A 21,668-nucleotide genomic window follows, 5' to 3' on the forward strand; every position below is an offset into this window, starting at 1 on the left:
TTTGTTTTTCTTCCCCTGCTTTTCTTGGGGAGCTGCTGCAGCTTTTTCCTTTGCCCCACTCCGGGTGAGCACCATAAATTATGGGGAATGCTCCTCTAGACACCTTCCCCCACTGGGATTTGTCGGGACAGCGTCGACTGCTGCTAGAATTCAGCTTTCATAAAGGCCCTCAAGTCAGCTTAGAAATCTGAGCTGGCCCTTCCCCCGCCTGCCTGCTTGTAGAGGCTTTTGTTTGCTGCTGCTTCCGCCCAATCTTGCACTGTTTCTGAGGGTCTGATAACCAAGAAACATACTATTCCTGGGGGAAAGTACTCCTCGAACATTCACCTACGGCTTTTCATCAAAATTCCAACCCGTGCCGCCCAAAAAAGAGCTCTTTTCTGTAACCTTGGGCAGGAGCTGCCTCTGTGTGCTCACTCACTTCATGCTGCACACCAGAAGTCCTTCAAGATCAAAGTTTTATAGAACAATTTATATTACTTGGGTAGAAGAGATCAGAACTAGGTGTCATAAATAAGAATCATAAATTCAATTGGAACTTCCAAGAGAAATTTATTTTACTAGTTTACCATGAACAAAGATGTGCAGATCAGGTGGATTTGCCATGCTAAATTGCCCCTAGTGTCCCAAAAAAAAAGGGTTTAAGTGGGATTGCTGGGTTACAAGGATAGGGGGTGTACTCTTTCCAAGGGCCAGTGCAGGCTCTAGGCCGAATAGCCTCCTGCACTGTAAACTCTGACTCTATGAAGGAGTAATTGAGGAAAATGGCACCGATTCATTTAAGGGATACACATGGAGAAAGGATTTTGTGTTGGTTAAATGAAGACTCAATGGTGCATGACAAAATGGCTTGTTTCTGTGCTGCAACTATAACGGCAATTGTATAACTTGCTGATTCGACCACAACTGGGGTACTGTGCTGCTCTGGTTGCCCATGACAGAAAGGAAGTGATTGCACTAGAGCAGGTGCAGAGGAGATTTGCCAGAATGTTACCTGGGCTGGAGCGTATCTGCTAGCTATCTAGACTGGGGTTCTTTTCCTGGGAGCAGAGAAGGGTGAAGGGATGAGACGGACCTGATTGAGGTGTATAAAATTTGAAGAGTGTGGAGGGGTCAATAACCAGGGAGTATGGAAGAGGCAGAAAGTTTGGAGGGGATGTGAGGACTGCATGATGTGCAGGCTGCCATGACCACATCTGCAGTAAGCATGTTGGTAGCTTGAGGAAGTTTGGTGCAGTTGATGAGCAGGAGTTGAACATCCGACATTGCAGCACTTCAGGAAGACGAAGGGTGACCTAAGGCAGTCACACCCCATAGATTAAGTATCTCCAATACGACGTCCAGTGGTGGCCATGAGCTGAGCAGTCGCATGGAAGGTGGCTCTCCTCAACTTATTTGGACCTTTTTTTTTTATAATCCCGTCAAACCGGGAGCAAAAGTGCAAAACGTTGCCCAACTTAACTTCTGTCTATTATTTAACTGACCAGGATGCCAGCAACCAGGCTGCAAAAACAATAAAAGCAAGAGAGAGAGGAAAACCTTTACCCCAGAACAGGGAATCCCATGGGGTGGCCCAGAATCCAGCATGATGGACCCAACAGGATCACCAATGCCGACCCAGCCAATGATGGAGCCGGCACAGCCGATATTTGGCAGCAATGAGCTCCGCAGTAGAGGCTGCATTGCTCCTGTCTGGGGGCCTAGGAGGCAACGGTTCAGGACCTGCAAAAGGCAGCCACAGACCAGGGGGAGTGGACTGCTTCACTCCGAGCCGAGATGGCAAGGTTGGTGATGACCCAGAAGGTAGACGACCAGGAAAACGGGACCTGCTGACAGAACCTACGGATCGTCAGGCTATGACAGGGAGGAACCCAACAGATTTTGTGATGCTGATGCTCTAAAAGCTGGTCATGGAGGATGGCTTCACCAAGCCCCCGGAAGTAGACGAGGCCCACCGATCGCTCTGACCCAAGTCAGAAGAATCAGCATAGGCAGTAAGGCTCCAGAGATTCCGTGTCTGACCGGATTCTGAGGTGGGTGAAGAGCGCACGGTTGTGCAAGTGGGAAGGACCCCATTTGCTTGCACTAGGACATTGGAGTGGACCTGACCAAGTGCCAGGCAGAATTTAACGTGGGAAAAACTGCACGGTTAAACACACGATGCAGTTTGGTATGCTGTACCCAAGACTGGGTTACACCGGGGCAAAGAACACTATTTCGACATACCGGAAGAGGCAAACTAGTTCATCCAGAAGAATCAGGTCAGGAAGAAGCAGTGAGGGACAACTCTTCATGGAGCAGATTTGGTGGGGTGGGGTGGCGGTTCAACCACCCAAGGGAGAAGCTTCTCCCATGTACACAAAACATATTCCCACATAGACTTTGTAGTGGGGAAGTTGGTGCTTCCAGGGGTGATAGGGGCGGGATACTCTAATCTCAGACCACACACCACACTATATGGATGTGATGTTGGAGACTGGCTGGACATAGCCTTCCTCGCCAACCCGGGTATGTAACCTGCAACAACCCTCTGTTCTGGGCGGTCCTGAACGTGGTAATCAGGAGGGAAATAGTGTAAACGGTGCTTAAGAAACTGGAAGGAAAGGGCGGCGAGGCAGCAACTGATAGACTTGAAGAGCTGGAGAAAGGAAGCACTGCTAGGACTGGAAGAAATCATAGACTGCATTAATTCCATGCAGTCAACGAAGGGACCAGACAGGTTCATGGACTGCAGCACTGGTCCTGCACCTGCAGGAGATTGAAGGGGGAATCCTGCCATCCACACTGGCAGAAACATCGATTTCACTGATCCCCCAAAAAAGACACACCCATCTCACTCCTGAACACTGACGCAAAAGCTATGGTAAGGTGGCTGAGAAACCGCTTGCCAGAAGTGATTGTGGAAGATCAGACCAGGTTTGTCAAGTGCTAACTGTGAACAGCTGACACCTGTTGAATGTGATTATGCCCCCACCTGGGGAGGGAACACCAGAGGGGAGTAGAATGGAGGTGCTTGAATGGTTTGGGCCAGTATTCACCTCATGAATGAAGTGCTGGTCAGTGTTCCCATGGCAAGCGTGCGGACAAACACCACCAGCTCTGAATATTTCCAGCTGCAAAGGGGCAAGTTGGATTGGATTTGTTTATTGTCACGTGTACCAAGGTACAGTGAAAAAAGTATTTAAGCAGCTCAACAGATCATTAAGTACATGGGAAGAAAAGGGAATTAAACAAAATTCAAGAAAATACATAATGGGGCAACACAAGATATACAATGTAACCACATAAGCACTGGCATTGGATGAAGCATACAGGGTGTAGTGTTAATGAGGTCAGTCAATAAGAGGGTCATTTTAGGAGTCTGGTGACAGTGGGGAAGAAGCTGTTTTTGAGTCTGTTTGTGCGTGTTCTCAGACTTCTATCTCCTGCCCGATGGAAGAAGTTGGAAAAGTGAGTAAGCCGGGTGGGAGGGATCCTTGATTATGCTGCCCGCTTTCCCCAGGCAGTGGGAGGTGTAGATGGAGTCCATGGATGGGAGGCAGGTTTGTGTGATGGACTGGGCGGTATTCATGACTCTCTGAAGTTCCTCGCGGCCCTGGGCCGAGCAGTTGCCATACTAGGTTGTGATGCAGCCCGATAGGAAGCTTTCTATGGTGCATCTGTTAAATTTGGTGAGGGTTAATGTGGACATGCCAAATTCTCTTAGTTTCCTGAGGAAGTATAGGCGCTGTTGTGCTTTCTTGGTGATAGCGTCAATGTGAGTAGACCAGAACAGATTTTTGGTGATGTGCACCCCTAGTAATTTGAAACTGCTAACCATCTCCACCTCAGCCCCGTTGATGCTGACACGGGTGTGTACAGTACTTTGCTTCCTGAAGTCAATGACCAGCTCTTTAGTTTTGCTGGCATTGAGGGATAGATTGTTGTTGTTACACCACGCCACTAGGTTCTCTATCTCCCTCCTGTATTCTGACTTGTCGTTATTTGAGATCCGGCCCGCTATGGTCGTATCGTCAGCAAACTTGTAGATGGAGTTGGAAACCAGTTTTGCCACGCAGTCGTGTGTGAACAGGGAGTAGAGTAGGGGGCTGAGTACGCAGCCTAAGTGACGGGTGTCTGTTGTCCCTGCTGCCCTGGCAATTGAGCCACTGGCCAGATCGGCAGAGGGTGAGACAGGGAACACAGTCTCCTCTGTGAATGACCTTATGGTCTATATCTCCAAGCTTTTGGATCTTTGAGTTGGCAGTTTGGAATCCGAGCTGGGCCAGTATTTCTCTCCTCTTCCTATTAAAATTAGTTTGGTAATCAAAGACGTTCACATCTAAAATACACTGGTGCTCAATGTCAGCTTTGTTAACTACAGATCTGCCTTGCAATCTTCCTGCCCTGCTTGGGAGGAAAGCCAGCCAGCCCACTGCACTGGCAGCTGCACTTTGGTGCCAACTCTTTCCAAACCTTGACTGTCCACTCAATATTTTGCAGACTCCTGTTTGAGAAATAATTCACCTGGCTACTATATTCTTCTGGGTAGATAGCTAAAGGAAACACTGGATTCAGTCAAGGTAGTTGGATACCATGGCTGGCAAATTTTTCTTTCCATTTTGCCACCTGCCCTCTCCACATGATTCCACTAAATAACCTCCCTCATCCACTTAGTTTTGACATTTCCCTTTGTTATTGAATTAAACTCCCAGTTCTTGGTTTCAGCACTAGATGGAGCTCCACTGCCATTAGCAGGATTTGGTTTGTTCTGCACTGTACATGAGTGGAGGTGATGGTGCAAATCGTTGTCCTGTGTGGGATGTACAAAGGATGAGAACAAGACTTTTGTGCCACCTTGGCTATTTTGTAGTTTGTAAATTGTTTCATTTTAAAACTGTAATACCTTGAGCATTAGTTTTGGGAAGGTTTCTGTAACTTGAGGTTGTGGGTGAATTAGCTCTTTTGGATTTGCAATATCATCCATGTTAACAGCTGAACCAAGCTATTTGCCATACCGTCATACACAAACATTGTTATGTTATTAATACTTTGTTTTTCACTTGAGCTTTGGTGTTTTAGGTTGCACAGACCAGTACTCCTCCACCGAAGAGGCACCTTGTGATGACAAATGGTACTGCAACTCAGACACCTGAAAAACGTGTCAAAAGGCTATCTGTAGAAGACGGCGAGGCCTATCCTTCCTGCTTCTTGCTAAAGAGTCCTGTGTGTTTAAAACCAAAGCAAAATAAATCTTCTCCGAGTCCAAAGTCAAAAAGAGTAAACGCTGCAAAATCTTCTACTGCCAAAAGATTCTTGCAATTACCATCAAAACAATCTGCTGCAGAGTCAAAACTATTTTCTAAGTCAAGAGATTCCAGTGCTTCTGTTAAAACAAGCTGCTGTGTTGTCACGCATTGTCATTCCCCTTCCATTGCCAGCTCTCCCTATTCTCCGGCAATGAAAAGAGCAAGATCCAGTTCGGAAAGTTTGGCTGCCAGCTGTTCAAATTCACAAAGTCCTTCACTATCCAAGATTAGAAATGCACGTTTGAAGGAAAATGGAAGCATAGATTCAACACCGACATCCCCTGCCTTTGAGCTGTGCACAGGTGCTTTTGCAATCACTTCTGCTTTGAAATCTGCAGCATCTTCTTCAAACTCCACACTGGCTATTTTAGCAAATGGCGCAAGTGACTGGATTGATCTACTGGATGATGAAGCAGTAGGTAGGTTCCTATATTAATTTTATATAGAAACTAGTCTAAAGATTTTCTAAAATACTGTAGCAGTTTACTAGTTAATATCATTTTGTACTCTGATCCCAATAATTGCATAACAGTCAAATGTTATCTTTGGCATGAATTTAGCAGAATCACACACCTAGAACCAGACCGTCCATCAGTTCTGAAATTTGTTTCCTTCGTGAGCTACTTGGTCTAATTCCACACACTTGTTGACTCTCCATTCCCTCTTTAATCTATTTAAGTAACCATTTAACTTGTTTGATTTGTAGGCTAAATTGTTGTAGAATTCCACATTTTAACCAATTCAAAATGACTTCAACTTCCTTAACCATAATCCAATAACAACTGACCAAGGGAGCAAATCTAATCGCAAGCACAGTGCAAATACAGTTGAGAACTTTCTTTTACACTCCTTTTTTCAAAATTATAACCACCTAGAATGCTTGAATATTACTGCAAACCACTTCATTTGATTCTGGACCCCTAAAAAGTGCACTTTAATTGCAGACCACTCAGATTTATCTTAATCTAAAGCGGAGGGAATCCATCCAACCATTGTGACCCATAAGCAAATAGTGGGTCGGGTCGACCAATATTTCAGACTAATTCCTGATCTCTGATTTTTATCAGAGCCACAGACAAATTGGCATAGCAACAAGATTAGAGAACTAAACACTTGACTGAGCGATTGGGGGAGTGGGGTTAAATTCATGTAATCGGGGAACAGTTTCTGTTGGAAACCGAAGACGCTGGATGTTCTGAGCAGACCTTGCAGCATCTGTGGAATGGTTAGGAACGCTTTTCACTCCTCCGATGCTACCGGACCCGCTGAGTCTATCCGGCATTGTTGTTATTTTGCTTTTTATGTAAGGCTCTGGGATGGAATCAACTTTTTAAGTTGGGTTGGGTTTAGCATTTTTATTCTTCTGAGACATTTGATTTGATCCTTGAATCCTCCCAACCACACGTCTATAATGGCATACAACCTATTCATCTCACAAATGCTTTATTTGCTGTTGCACTATTACTACTAAATGTTCCCTTTCTGCCCCATACTGATCTAGATGTTATTTCAGTTAACCCAGGCTATGTTTAGATTTCCTTCCCTGAAAAACATTAGTGAACAGGATGGGTTTTACAATCCATGGTGTTTTATCATTGGACTTTTTAAAAATTCCAGATATTTATTGTTAAATTTCACCATCTGCCATGGTGGGATTTGAACCTGGTCTCGGATTACTAGTCCAGTGATAATACCACATCACTGCCTGCCATAAGGGAACATTTGAAGTACAAAATGATAAAACGGAAACAAACCCCAAAAAATGATAACACCCCTCCCAACAGCTGATGGTGACGAGCTCTTTAAAGTATAGAAGAAATTGCAGCCATCTTGTGTAGAACCCCTCAATTGCACCCCTTGTGGTCTACTTAATTTTCTCCAGGTATTAAAACTCCCAAGGTCTCCCAGTCATAGTAAGTCATTGGGTGGAGAATGTAAGCTGACCTTGGCTCCAACGGATCCTGCCTGCAAGCAATCAGCAAGGCTAAGATATCTGTCTCTACACCTGCATCTCTGGCAGGTCAGACACTCCAAATATGGCTCTTGAGGCACTGGGCTCCAATCCAATTTATAGGGTCACCTACATGGTGTTGAAGGAGACCCAAAATCTCTCTCACTCAGGACATAATCAGAATAAATGCACATGGTTTGTGGGCGCCTCCCACTGCACTTGCACTCCTCCTCCACTCCCTCAAATAGCTGACTCATCCTAGATTTTGTTAAAGGCACCTAGTGTACCTGTATAAACCCAAATCTTGCACAGGACAAAGTAGCATTCGCCCTTCGCAGGACTTCACACCGCATCTTCTTCTCTTGCACCTCTCTTATCTCCTTTCCCCCCCACCCCGCTCCTCCTGGGATACAGTATTCTTTGTCTCCATGAGAAACAGAACCCTCTTCAACAGCAACGATGGTGGCACTACCGGAAAAGTTGGGAAGACTTCTTCAAAGTCCCAGACCTGGTAATTCTCTGACTGCGAGAGCCCAAATGTCTCTGACCGCTCCTCTGAACTTGTGAATCGTCCCTCCCAGAAACCAATCCCCCATTCCTTCCACCTCCCAAGCCTCTAAACCTAGCATCTAACCTTGCCAGCTCTCAAACATATGGTTAACACAAACCTGTGCCAATTTTGACACTCCGGTGGGTCCTGCTGAAATTGTCCATCTTTAGATAGCAACCACCACTGGATTACCTGAGTATTTCCCTGACTCCCTATGTGAACCCAACTCCATCATCTTAACCCAATATGTCTCCTGGTTTCTGCACCGGCCCAACACCCCCACCCCCTTCAGGCCACAGCACTTTCTCTTCTCTTTTTCTCTCCTCGTCCCATTCACTAATGACTGCAATTTGCTAGCAAGGTGGTGCCACAGTCCCTATTTTCCCACCCCGTCCACCAATATCAAAATCTCCCCCTTACTCCACCCCAGCAACTCCAATTTCCCACCCTCATAGCTTCCATATACCCTCAAACTCGTGGAACCTCAAGAAAAGGCGAAGCAACCAAAGAAAAGGGAACAATCCCACAAACATACTTTCAATTGATAATTACTATGTACAGAGAGAGTAAGGGGCACCAGAAAAAATAAACCTGCAAATTCTCTGACTGCGAGAGCCCTCTGCCATCCAAGAAGTGATCCCTGGAGTTGTGTGATTCTCCACTTTGGCAGGTAGCCCATCCTGAAAGGCACTCTACTCAAGTGTTGCCTTTGGCCCGATTGAAGGCCACAGGCCTTCTTGCCAGCTCCACCATGACATCCTGGTACATTTGAATACCACTGCTGTCCCACCTCCTCTCAATTCTGCTTTGCCCATCTCAGCACTTCTTTATCTGGTAGCTGTATCACAGCTCTTGGCTCATTCACCTGTGCTTTTGGTTGGAACAACTGGTGGGCCCTATCCAACTCCCAAGGGTGGGGGTGGCAACAGCTTTCCTAACATCATTGCAACGTATTCGGGCAGCCCCATGATCCTTATCTGCCACCATGACTACTTTCCCGGCTCTTATTCCTGTCCTCCACCTTCAGCAACTCTGCTTCTTGTGAAGTGAACTGGTTGCTGCCTCAACAGTGCTTCCTTCAACACCTCGCCATGCTCCTGGACTGCTTCTCGGCCAATGTCTTCCATCGACTGCTTAAGTGTCTCCAGCACCTCTCCTCCCTCCCCCCTTCCCCCCCGCCCTTCAAAGTGTTGTGGAACTGCCATTCTAATTCGGCCACCATCCTCTCCGCCAGTGTAATGAGAGCAGCCCCATCCGGTGAGATTGCCCTGCCATCTTCCTTCCTTCCAATGCACTCCGCACTGTGCATGACTCTGCTGGCGAGCTAGTGTTCGCACCTTCCCAATATTTTTTTTTGTTCTTGGGCATTTTTTAAAAAAATATAATTTTTATTGGAATTTTTTACAGAAAATATAAAACATAACGACAAACAATGAAATGCAACAAAATAACCCATAATAACCGTACCACCCCCCAGACCGTATCGACGCATGTATGCCATCCTCCACCCCCCAACCCCAATGAACAACAAAAGAACTTCAAAATAAATTTAAATTAAATAAACATAGTCATCGTTCCCCCCCCCCCGGTTGCTGCTGCTACTGTCCCCGTACCCTATCGTTGAGCCAGAAAGTCGAGAAAAGGTTGCCACCGCCTAAAGAACCCTGGTACCGACCCTCTCAGGGCGAATTTGACCTTCTCTAGCTTAATGAAACCCACCATGTCATTGATCCAGGTCTCCACGCTTGGGGGCCTCGCATCCTTCCATTGTAGCAAGATCCTTCGCCGCCTTGGGCATCTTTTAACAACCAAATCTCAATTGGGATGGGTTTTCTTGCAAATTCTCCCCAAAAAGCAGGTGTAAAGGGCCCAAAACTGAGGACTCTGGCGGGCGCTATCCAAGCTCTTCCTGCATGCTGCTGGAAATCTCACTTTTCGGCTCTTTATCCATCTGAATGTATAAAGCATTTGTGACATGAATAGGTTGGATCTGTATGTCACTACATGGTTGGGGGGATTCAAGGACCAAATTAATTTGGCCGAACCACAAAATCTAGTGACGAGGATGTAGAAGAACAAATTACAAATGCAAACATTCAAATATTTATGGGGGACTTTAATTACCTAAATGTAGACTGGGCGGTGCTGGTGGAAAGGGCAGAGAGGGGCTATAGATTGAAAAAAATGAGGAATCATGAGCAGGAAAATGCTCTTCAGCAGTATGTGTCTGGTTCAACCAGAAAAGATACACTGGACCTGCTTTTTGGAAATGAGGCCAAGTAGATCTAAGTCAGTGGGGAGTGTGATCATTGTATTGTAAGGTTTAGGAGGATTGGAAAATGGGAACAGAGTAAAAATAATTAACTGGGGGGCAAGCTGGCTTCCATGGGGCAAGAATGGAGCTGGGCAGTATGCTTATGCCAAAAGTGTCAGAAAATGGAGTTCAGAACCGAACCAACAAGAATAAAGATTCAGAATGAAGGTGAAAAAGCACATTGAGAAGCAAAGGGGGATTGTGGAAAAGACTGGCAGCCAACATAAAGGAATTGCAGCATGGTAGCATAGTGGTTAGCACTGTGGCTTCAGAGCCAGGGTCCCAGGTTCGATTTTCCCTGCTGGGTCACCGTCTGTGCGGAGTCTGCGTGTGTTTCCCACGATTTCCTCCCACAGTCCAAAGATGTGCAGACTAGGTGGATTGGCTATGATAAATTGTCCTTGATGTCCAAAAAAGGTTAGATGGGGTTATTGGGTTACAGAGATAGGATGGAAGTGAGGGCTTGGGTGAGTCGGTGCCGACTCAATGGGCCGAATGGCCTTCTGTACTGTATATTCTATGAATTGCTAAGTCTTTGGCTATACAAATAGTTAAAAGTAGGACTGATTTTAGGGACGTAAAAGGGAATTTCCTCTCTTACAATTTTTTAACTACCCCACTCCCCTGATCTAGACGCTGGTGACAAACGGCTCCTTTTGAGAAAAGAGACACAGCCTCATCTCGTGTAGACCCACCCCTTTCCCACAGACTATTTTCATCGCCCACCCATGCTGACACCTCAAACCCAGTAGGATTAGTCACTGGCCAATTGGAGGCAAAGGCCACAATATCAGACCCCTACCCCTCCAGCAGCTCCGATATACCGAAAATTGGCACCAAAGGGCATGGCTACCCCCCCCCCCCCCCCCCCCCCCCCATGTTCAACTGTCTCAAATACCAATGTCCCAATTTCAGGCACAACCAAAGTCTACCCCGGATCATTGCTTGATAACAGTATATGTCTCGGCAGCTGAAGGAACAAAGCCTTTTTCGTACAAGTCTTGCACCTACATGTACTGGAATTCACTGACCCACAGGAGCTAATACTTCTCTAATTCTAGCAGCCCCGTGACCCTACAGGAAAGCTCTCTGGATCCTGGGTGTCTTACCTACCTCCAAGTCCTAAATAAACCTATCCCCACACTCACTTTTTGGGGAGGAAGATGGGGAGGGACTGAAACATGAACAAAAACCTCAGGGAAATTTTCATTTTTGTGGTCTGCACTCTACCTGCCAAAGAAAGTATCCCACCTCTTTAGGTTCCCTCTCTCCCCATCCACCAAGATGACCAACTTATTTAATTTGTGCATAGTGACCCATAGTGACTACTTTACTTTGGCCACCGCAAAAACCACCCTCTGCACAATCGCCGTCTTCCCCTGCCCCATCTCTACTTTGAATTGAAGCCTGCGTGGAACATATGTCCCACCCATCCCTCCTTTTTAACCGTATCTGATCCTTTTACCTTTAAGTGTGTCTCCTGTAGGAAGACCATGTCTGCATTTAAACTCTTCAAATGGGTAAACACTTGGGATCTTTCAACCTTGCCATCCACATATTCCATGTCACCATCCTCATATGGGGGTTTCTGGACCCCCCCCCCGTTCCCATCTACACCTTGCCACAAAAGCAACTGTTGTCACCAGCCCCCCCTCCTCCACACTACTTCTGTTTTACTAGTGTTCCTGCTAGCATGGTAACCCCCACCTGGAGAGCCACATAAAGAATCCAGTCCATGGGGACCTCTGCCCCCCCCGCCTTTCCAAAGAGCCCAGGACTTGGAACCATCCCACCATTGATTATAACACAAACACACATACACATACACACACACATAACATTTCCCAACATTCATATTACAAAAGTAAAAAATCCACATTCACTCCGTTAGTCTTCTTTCTCCCCCACCAAACCTTGCTTCCTGACAATTTGCCTCGTGTTCAGATAATCTTTGCAAATTATATTACCCTGAGTGTATTTATGCATGGATCATCAAAGGTGGCAAAACCGATGGAGAGCAGTTAATAAAGCATATAGTATTCTGGGTTTTATTAATAGTGGCATAAAGTACAGGGCAAAAGAAGTTATGTTGAACTTGTACAAGACACTAGTTAGACCTCCGCTGGAGTGTATGGTCCTCGGTGCCACTTTATGGGAAGGATGTTAATGCATTGGAAAGAGTGCAGAAGAGGCTTACGAGAATGGTTCCGGGGTGAGCACCTCTGTTAGGAAGATAGATTGGGCCTCGAAGGCTGAGGAGATTTGATAGATGCTCAAAATCATGAGGGTAGGGTGCTGGACAAAGTAGATGGAGAGAAACTTCCTACTCAAAGGATCAAGCATGCAAAGGTTCAATCAAGGGAAATCTATTTAAATGTGCTGGGATGGGGGTGAAAAGGGAGTGAAATGGCACTAAGTCATAATGTTCGGTTGCAGAGCCAATGCAGAAACGCTGGGTCAAATGGCCTCCTACATGATAATTCTGAGAAAATATTCTAGGATGCCTTTCAAAGATAGCAGGGGCAGCAGGGTAGCATGGTGGTTAGCATAAATGCTTCACAGCTCCAGGGTCCCAGGTTCGATTCCCGGCTTGGTCACTGTCTGTGTGGAGTCTGCACGTCCTCCCCCTGTGTGCGTGGGTTTCCTCCGGGTGCTCCGGTTTCCTCCCACAGTCCAAAGATGTGCGGGTTAGGTGGATTGGCCATGCTAAATTGCCCGTAGTGTCCTAATAAAAGTAAGGTTAAGGGGGGGGTTGTTGGGTTACGGGTATAGGGTGGATACGTGGGTTTGAGTAGGGTGATCATGGCTCGGCACAACATTGAGGGCCGAAGGGCCTGTTCTGTGCTGTACTGTTCTATGTTCTATAGATTGGAAGATGAGGTGGAGAGCTCTGAAGGATAACTAGATGGAAACTAGGAACAAGTTGACGGTAGTTTATTGATCTCCTTAGTGGTTCTATTGTCGCTCACAACATATTAAGCAAGAAATAATTGGGAGCTTGTAACAAGGGCAATGTAGTAATTAATTTTGGACTAACCAAATGTAAGTATGGCAGACTGAGTTTGTGGAAGCTTTAGTGACACTGCTTGCTAAATATGTTGAATTAACTAGGATTCATATTACATCTGCATAATGAATCGGGGTTAATTAATCTCCTAGTTAAAGATTTTTGAAGAATAAAAAGTGATCATATAATATTGAGTTCCATATTTAATCCAAATCCAGAAACTTGCCCATGCGATTAGCTTCAACCTTGAGGGAACAGCTGGCTAAGGTTGGTTTGTTAAATAAACTAAAAGGTGTTGTAAATAGTGGGGAACATTTAAAGAAACAATTCAATGGTTGAGGGTAACCCACTGGCTTGGTTAGTAATTTGTATCAACAAAGTATTATAGAAACTTCAGCTTCAAGTCACCTCTCTGGACCTGAACCTCTTCTACCATCCAGTTCGATTGTGGCTGATTTGTAACTCACACCATATATTTGCCTTTTGATCCATATCCATTTGATACACTTAAAAATTGTTTCAGTTGACCAGCCCCTGTTCAATTGTGTTCCTCCCTTCACATTTCTCCAACTACAATGTTTCCCCTCCTCCATGATTACAGCAGTACTATTGAAGTCCATTCATTCTTTGGAATCATGATTGCATGTTGCTGGCTGTGGAGTAGCTGCTTAGAATTAATTGTAGATTGACTCTATGTGCGGGAGTGTGACCAGGTAGTGTTGTGGGAAAGGTGTGCCTGTAAATTCACAGGCGTGGCAAGTTGCATCATGTCAAACACAAGTTGTAGGGAAGCTGATAAATTTCTCCACGTTGTTGACTCTCCCATGGTTAAGCTTGCATTTGGGTCAGATAATGGTGCCATTTGGTTGGTGCTACCTACAGTCTAATCGTGACTTTATATAATTAAAATGAATTGGGACTCGAGAGCTGAGATAATCAGTTTGGCCTGTTGGAATACAGATGCTACTGGTGGATACTTTTATTTCCCCATAATTGCTTCAGGAGGGAGAGGCGGCTGTCTTGCTTGGCTACTTCATGCAATGCTGTCAGCCAGCGGATGTGCAAGCTGGACAGAGTAGCAGCACCAGATTCTCTTCCCTAAAAGTAGAATTTGAACTCCAGACATTTGGGTTGTTTATCTGGCACACTTGGTACGTGTAACCACTGTATCATTTCAATGCCTTTCCCTTTTTTTAAGGGTTTATGACTGGGTAAGAGGACTCCCAGCACTGCATCCACAAAACACTAGAGATTTAATTTGGCTTATGAAGTGAAGTTGAATCCCTCTAGACAGAGAGGTATTTGATGTAAAACTGAAGACATTGATACTGTGCTTGTGCTTCCATCTGTGCTGAGGTTTTTCTTTTTGTTTAAGCACCCCCAACCCCAAGAGAGCAATGGAAATGGGAGCCATCAATAATCGTGGTTGATGATGATGATGACGACTCCAATGATGCATTTGTTCGTTTTGCACAACTAGAAGAGGATGAGGCATTTGCCAGACAGCTCCAGGTACATGAGCAAACTATTCACTGCAACTCAGCTACTTCTGAAATACTTTGTATCTCAACCAAGGTGTTGAAGCATGATCTGTTGTATACAGTAGTCCCCCGTTATACCGCGGGTGTTCGGGTACAAGACAGCCACCTGCGTTGTATCCGAGCCGCGGATATCCAAGATGGCGGATATCCAAATGAATGAGCGAGAGGAAACATCGCTGACTGTGCTGAACATTGCTGACTGGAAGGGCGTTTTAAATAAAAAACATCAAAGTTCGTTCAAGTCTTAAATCAAATTTTAAATTTATTAAAATATATACAATAATATATACATACAATAATATACTTAAAATTGTATTTACAAGCATATTTTTAAAAATCATTTTAAAAAGTCGAGTTTCTTCTGGCACGTCCCCTTCCTCATCTTGACTTGTGCTTGCCTCTGGAGGTTCTTCAGGTGTAGGATGTATATCGGGTCGAAGTCCTGTTGCTCTGTGTATGCTATGAGCCACTTCAGGTGCGTGATGGCATCCGAGTGGCTCTTTGCCACTGTGGGCTGAGGTTCTTCTTCTTCTGCCTCCTCTTGGGTGACCTGGTCGATGATCTCCTCTGTGAATGTTTCTGTGGGTGCCATGTCGTCCTCTGCTGCTGCCCACCTGTTCACCCAATCCTGGAGTGTTAGGTTCTCATCCAGGTGGTCCTCTAGCCTCGCCTCAGCTGCCCTGGTCTCTGCTTCAGGAAAGCCTACGAAGTACTCTTCATCCGGGTAATGGGGTCGTGGGAGTGCTGCTCCTAGGGCCTTGTTCCAGCAGTTGGCGATGGTCTTCTCCGTCACTGCTCCCCAGGCCTTCCCTGCCAGATAACAGGCATCCTTGATGGTGATGGCTTTCAGGTAATCTGGGACAGTGAGAGGAGAGTCTATCATTTCCAGGATCAGTTCCTTTTTGTATACAGACTTGAAGGTCTGAATGCTGCCAGCATCACATGGCTAGATCTTGCTGGTGGTGTTCTTTGGGAGATAGAGCACTTGGATCTGCCCATCCCTGGTCTTGAGAACATCTCCCTGAGGGTGGGCTGAGCAGTTGTCCAGTAGGAGTGTGGCCTTCTGCGGTAAGTTGCGGGCACTAAGGTGGTCCCTGACACTGAGTAAGAAGAACTTGAAGAACCACTCCTCAAATAAGGAAGCTGTCATCCAGGCTTTGCCAGAGTTCCGGTAGGTAATGGGTAGGTTCTCCATGTTGATGTGGTGAAAGCATCTAGGAGACTTGAATTTGCCCACAATCAATGTCTTCAGCTTGTGTGTTCCCGTGGCATTGCTGGCAAACAGGATGGTGAGCCTGTTCTTGGCTTGCTTGTACCCCAGAGTCTTGTGGGCATCATCCTTGACAGCTAGGGTCTTGTCAGGCAGCATCTTCCAGTAGAGCCCTGACTCATCTGCATTGTAGAGTTGCTCTGGGGTCAGCTCCTCTTGCACCATGTAGTTCTTGAGAATGTCGGGAAAGGCTGCTGCTGCTCCTGAGTCGGCGGATCTGTGTTCACCACTGATGGTAACTGCACCTATCCCATGTCTTTTCTGGAACCGATGGAGCCAACCCTTGCTGGCTACTAAATTGCTGTCCTCTGGGTGGAGCTGGTGATGGAACTTCTCAGCCTGAGTCCTGATGATAGGTCCAGATAGGGGGGTGCCACCAGACTGTTCCTGGACAAACCAGGTGAACACAGCCTTCTCCAAGTTAATGTCACTAGCGTTCCTTGCCTTTTTCCTGCTAAGCCCTTCACTCTGAGAAACTGTCCCAACATATGTTCTTAAATTGGGCTCATCTTTCACCCACCCACGGAGGGTTGACTCTGGTACACCAGTCTCTCTGGATAATTTTGCCTTTGTTTCCCCGTTTCGAAGCCGGTCTATCAAATGTATCTTTTGCTTCACTGTGTAAGATTTGCGCTTAAACATTTTGAATGACAGTAACTGAACTCGAAGATACCTGCACTGGAAAAGGTATCCCTTTTATGGCTGGGTAATCGGTCGCGGCTACTCATCGCGGCTAATCGTTCGACGGTAATCATCGCGGGTAATCATCGCTGCTAATCGGTCTAATCATCGTGGCTAATCATCGCGGCTAAAAAAGGTGCTGTTTCAAAAAGAGTTTAAAATGAGTCAAGTAAGTTGGGGTCCATAAGCCCCCCCCCCCCCCCCCCCCCCCCCCCCCCGCGCCGTATATCGCGGAGCGCGGTATAACGGGGGACTACTGTACTTGGTCTATCATAAACTGTCTTTCCCAATTATTCATATTATGCAAGTCTGTGATGTACAGATTGGGTTTGCCACAAGCTCATTTACTTCATACTGGTAAGAATAGAATTCCCACCCAATTTTTGTAAATGGCTCCAGTCTGCTGTGTCTTAATCTCTCCTAGTTTCCTCAGACCATACATACATCTTTGGCTGAGAATGGATGGGTAACCTACATCTGCTTTCTTCCTTTCCAAGTTCCATACAGAACTGGACACCATATCTCTAGTGTTTCCCAGATAATCTGCGCATCTATTGAGCAGAAAACTCTAAATTGCAAGAAATAATCCCCAAATCGGTATAATTGGAAATGTATATAATTGGTCACAATAGGCCAATGGTCAATTCTTAATAATTCATTGTTGAAACTGCAATGGCCCTTTACATTATAGTTTGAAACAATTACAAAATAATAAAGCAACAATAAAGGCAATCAGGCCAACTTGCCTCTGCTGTTTTTCTTTTTTTTTAAATTTGTATTGGAATTTTTTACAGAAAATATAAAACATAACGACAAACAATGAAATGCAACAAAATAACCCATAATAACTGTAACACCCCCCAGACCGTATCGACGCATGTATCACATCTTCCCCCCCCCCCCCCCCCCAAACCCCAATGAACAACAAAAGAACTTAAAAATAAATTAAATAAACAAACATAGTCATCGTTCCCCCCCCCCCCCCCCCCCCCCCCCGGGTTTCTGCTGCTACTGTCCCCGTACCCTATCGTTGAGCCAGAAAGTCGAGGAAAGGTTGCCACCGCCTAAAGAACCCTTGTACCGACCCTCTCGGGGTGAATTTGACCTTCTCTAGCTTAATGAAACCCGCCATGTCATTGATCCAGGTCTCCACGCTTGGGGGCCTCGCATCCTTCCATTGTAGCAAGATCCTTCGCTGGGCTGCTAGGGATGCAAAGGCCAGCACACCGGCCTCTTTTGCCTCCTGCACTCCCGGCTCCATACCGACCCCAAAAATCGCGAGTCCCCATCCTGGCTTGACCCTGGATCCCACCACCCTCGACACTGTCCTCGTCACCCCCTTCCAGAATTCCAGAACTACTCCAGTGCCGGGCATGCCCAGAACATATGGGCATGGTTCGCTGGACTCCCCGAGCACCTGACACACCTGTCTTTCCCCCCCCCCCCCCAAAGAACCTACTAATCCTCGTCCCAGTCATGTGGGCCCGGTGCAGCACCTTGAATTGAATGAGGCTCAGTCGCACACACGAGGAGCAAGAATTAACCCGCTTCAGGGCATCAGCCCATGTCCCGTCTTCGATGTTCCCCCTCCCACTTAGCTTTCAGCTCCTCTACTGACGCCTCCTCCGCCTCCTGCATAACCTTGTAGATATCCAATATCTTCCCCTCTCCGACCCAGATGCCCGAAAGCACCCTGTCACTCGCCCCCCTCGCGGGAAGCGAAGGGAATCCCTCCACCTGCTGTCTAGCAAATGCTTTTACCTGCAGATACCTGAACATGTTTCCCGGGGGAGCCCAAATTTCTCCTCCAACTCCCCCAGGCTCGCAAACCTCCCATCAATAAACAGGTCCCTCAGCTGTCTGATGCCCACTCTGTGCCAACCCTGAAATCCCCCATCAATGTTCCCCGGGATGAACCTATGGTTCCCCCTTAACGGAGCCTCCATCGAGCCCCCCACTTCTCCCCTATGTCGCCTCCACTGCCCCCAAATCTTGAGGGTAGCCGCCACCACCGGACTCTTGGTATATCTCTTAGGAGGGAGCGGCCACTGCGCCGTTACCAGGGCCTCCAGGCTTGTATCTCCACAGGACGCCCTCCATCCGTTTCCATGCTGCCCCCTCCCCCTCCATTACCCACTTGCGCACCATCGACACATTGGCTGCCCAATAATGCCCCGAGAGATTGGGTAACGCCAGCCCCCCCATCTCTACCCCGCTCCAAGAAGACCCTCTTCACCCTCTGGGTCCCATGCGCCCAAACAAAGCTCATGATGCTGCTAGTCACCCTTCTAAAAAAGGCCCTAAGGATAAAGATGGAAAAACACTGAAAAAGGAACAAGAACCTCGGGAGAACTGTCATTTTGACGCACTGCACTCTATCCGCCAACAATAGCGGCGCCATGTCTCACCTTTTAAATTCCTCCTCCATCTGCTCCACCAGCCTGGTAAAATTAAGCTTATGGAGAGTCCCCCAACTCCTGGCCACCTGCACCCCCAGGTATCTGAAACTCTTCACTGCCCTCTTAAATGGGAGTCTCCCAATTCCCTCCTCCGCATCACCCGGGTGTACTACAAATACCTCGCTCTTGCCTAAATTTAACTTATAGCCCGAGAAGCCCCCAAATTCCGCTAACGGCTCCATCACCCCCGGCATTCCCCCTTCTGGATCCGCCACATACAACAGCAGGTCGTCCGCATACAGCGATACACGATGTTCCTCCCCACCCCGCACCAGACCCCTCCATCTCCCTGACTCCCTCAACGCCATAGCCAAAGGTTCAATCGCCAGTGCAGAGAGCAAGGAGGACAGGGGGCACCCCTGCCTGGTCCCATGGTAGAGCCTAAAGTACTCCGATCTCCTTCCATTGGTAACTACACTTGCCATCGGAGCCGCGTAGAGCAGCCTCACCCATTTGATGAATCCCTCCCTGAATCCGAACCGCTCCAGCACCTCCCACAGGTATCCCCACTCAACTCTATCAAACGCTTTCTCCGCATCCAGTGCCACCATTCGTGTTGAGCTGCCGTCCCTTGACAAATCCTGTCTGATCCTCATGTATCACCCCTGGCATACAGTCCTCTATCCTGGTGGCCAGGATCTTCGCCAGCAACTTAGCGTCAACATTGAGGAGCGAGATAGGCCTGTATGATCCACACTGCAAGGGGTCCTTATCCCACTTCAGGATCAGAGAGATCAGTGCCCGCGAGATCGTCGGGGGCAAAGCCCCCCCCTCCCATGCCTCATTGAAGGCTCGCACCAACAGGGGGCCCACCAGATACTTTTTATAAAATTCCTCCGGGAACCCATCCGTCCCCGGCGCCTTACCTGACATTTGTCCAATCCCCCTGACTAGCTCCTCCAACTGTATCGGCTCTACCAGCTCCTCTTGAACCCTTGGGAAACATAGCCTGTTCATGAAGCTCTCCATTCCCCCCCCCCCCTCCCCATCGGAGGTTCTGACCGGTACAGTTCCTCGTAGAAGTCCCTAAAGACCCCATTTACTTCTGTCCCCTTCTGCACTACATTCCCACCCCTATCCGTCACTCCACCAATTTCCCTAGCCGCATCTCACCTGCGGAGCTGATGCGCCAACATCCTACTCGCCTTCTCCCCATACTCGTATACCACGCCCTGCACCCTTCTCCACTGTGTCTCCGCCTTTCTGGTGGTCAACAAGTCAAATTTGGCCTGCAAACTACGCCGTTCCCCCAGCAACCCCTCCTCCGGTGCCTCTGCGTATCTCCTGTCCACATCCAGGAGCTCCCTCACCAGTCTCTCTCTCTCCTTCTTCTCTCTCCTTTCCCTATGGGCCCGGATGGAGATCCCAGATGGAGATCAGCTCCCCCCGGATCCCCTCTGCTGTTTTTCTTTCTTCATTCATGGGATGTGGGCTTTGGCTAAGCCAGCATTTATTGCCTATCCCAATTGGTGAGCTGTTTCTTTTAACCACTACAGTCCCTGTGGTACAGGTACACCCACAGTGCTGTTGGGGAGGGAGTTCCTGTATTCTGACCCAGGGTTGGTGATTTATTTCTGAGGCAGCATGGTGAGTGGCGTGGAGGGGAACTTTCGGGCGATTAACTGCTCTTGTCCTTCTAGGATTTGAATTTTGTTGATTGTCACGTGTACCAAGTACAGTGAAAAGTATTTTTCTTCAAGCAGCTCAACAGATCATTAAGTACATGGGAAGAAAAGGGAATAAAAGAAAATACATAATAGGGCAACACAAGGTACACAATGTAACTGCATAAGCACCGGTATCGGATGAAGCATACAGGGGTGTAGTGTTAATGAGGTCAGTCCATAAGAGGGTCATTTAGGAGTCTGGTAGCAGTGGGGAAGAAGCTGTTTTTGAGTCTGTTCGTGCGTGTTCTCAGACTTCTGTATCTCCTGCCCGATGGAAGACGTTGGAAGAGTGAGTAAGCCGGGTGGGAGGGGTCTTTGATTATGCTGCCTGCTTTCCCCAGGCAGCGGGAGGTGTAGATGGAGTCAATAGATGGGAGGCAGGTTCATGTGATGGACTGGGCTGTGTTCACGACTCTGAAGCTTCTTGCAGTCTTGGGCCGAGCAGTTACCATACCAGGCTGTGATGTAGCCCGATAGGATGCTTTCTGTGGTGCATCTGTAAAATTTGTTAAGAGTTAATGTGGAAATGCTGAATTTCCTGAGGAAGTATCGGTGCTGTTGTGCTTTCTTGGTGGTAGCGTCGACGTGGGTGGACAGGACAGTATTTTGGAGATGTGTACCCCTAGGAATTTGAAACTGTTAACCATCTCCACCTCGGCCCCATTGATGCTAACAGGGGTGTGTACAGTACTTTGCTTCCTGAAGTCAATGACCAGCTCTTTAGTTTTGCTGGCATTGAGGGAGAGATTGTTGTCGCTGCACCACTCCACTTGGTTCTCAATCTCCCTCCTGTATTCTGACTCGTCGTTATTCGAGATCCGGCCCACTCTGGCCGTATCGTCAGCAAACTTGTAGATGGAGTTGGAACCAAATTTTACCATGCAAGTCTCGGTGGAGCCAGTACTCTGCTTGGCCACATCTTTATTAAATTGGGGACAGC

At 47.2% G+C, this 21,668-nt stretch overlaps 1 protein-coding gene across 4 annotated transcripts in view; it reads left to right on the top strand.

The window, feature by feature from the left end:
- si:ch211-59o9.10 (uncharacterized protein LOC561841 homolog) overlaps positions 1 to 21,668 on the top strand; it is a 53,901-nt gene that overhangs the window by 16,531 nt on the left and 15,702 nt on the right. For all 4 annotated transcript variants that reach the window (XM_038810998.1, XM_038810996.1, XM_038810997.1 and 1 more), the window contains 2 exons: positions 5,062 to 5,707; positions 14,486 to 14,622. In XM_038810998.1, coding sequence (XP_038666926.1) covers positions 5,104 to 5,707; positions 14,486 to 14,622 — 741 coding nt within the window. In that variant the 5' untranslated portion in view covers positions 5,062 to 5,103. The remainder of the gene's footprint in view (positions 1 to 5,061; positions 5,708 to 14,485; positions 14,623 to 21,668) is intronic.

Source organism: Scyliorhinus canicula, chromosome 11 (assembly GCF_902713615.1).
Source record: "Scyliorhinus canicula chromosome 11, sScyCan1.1, whole genome shotgun sequence".
In the NCBI taxonomy this organism is placed as follows: domain Eukaryota; kingdom Metazoa; phylum Chordata; class Chondrichthyes; order Carcharhiniformes; family Scyliorhinidae; genus Scyliorhinus; species Scyliorhinus canicula.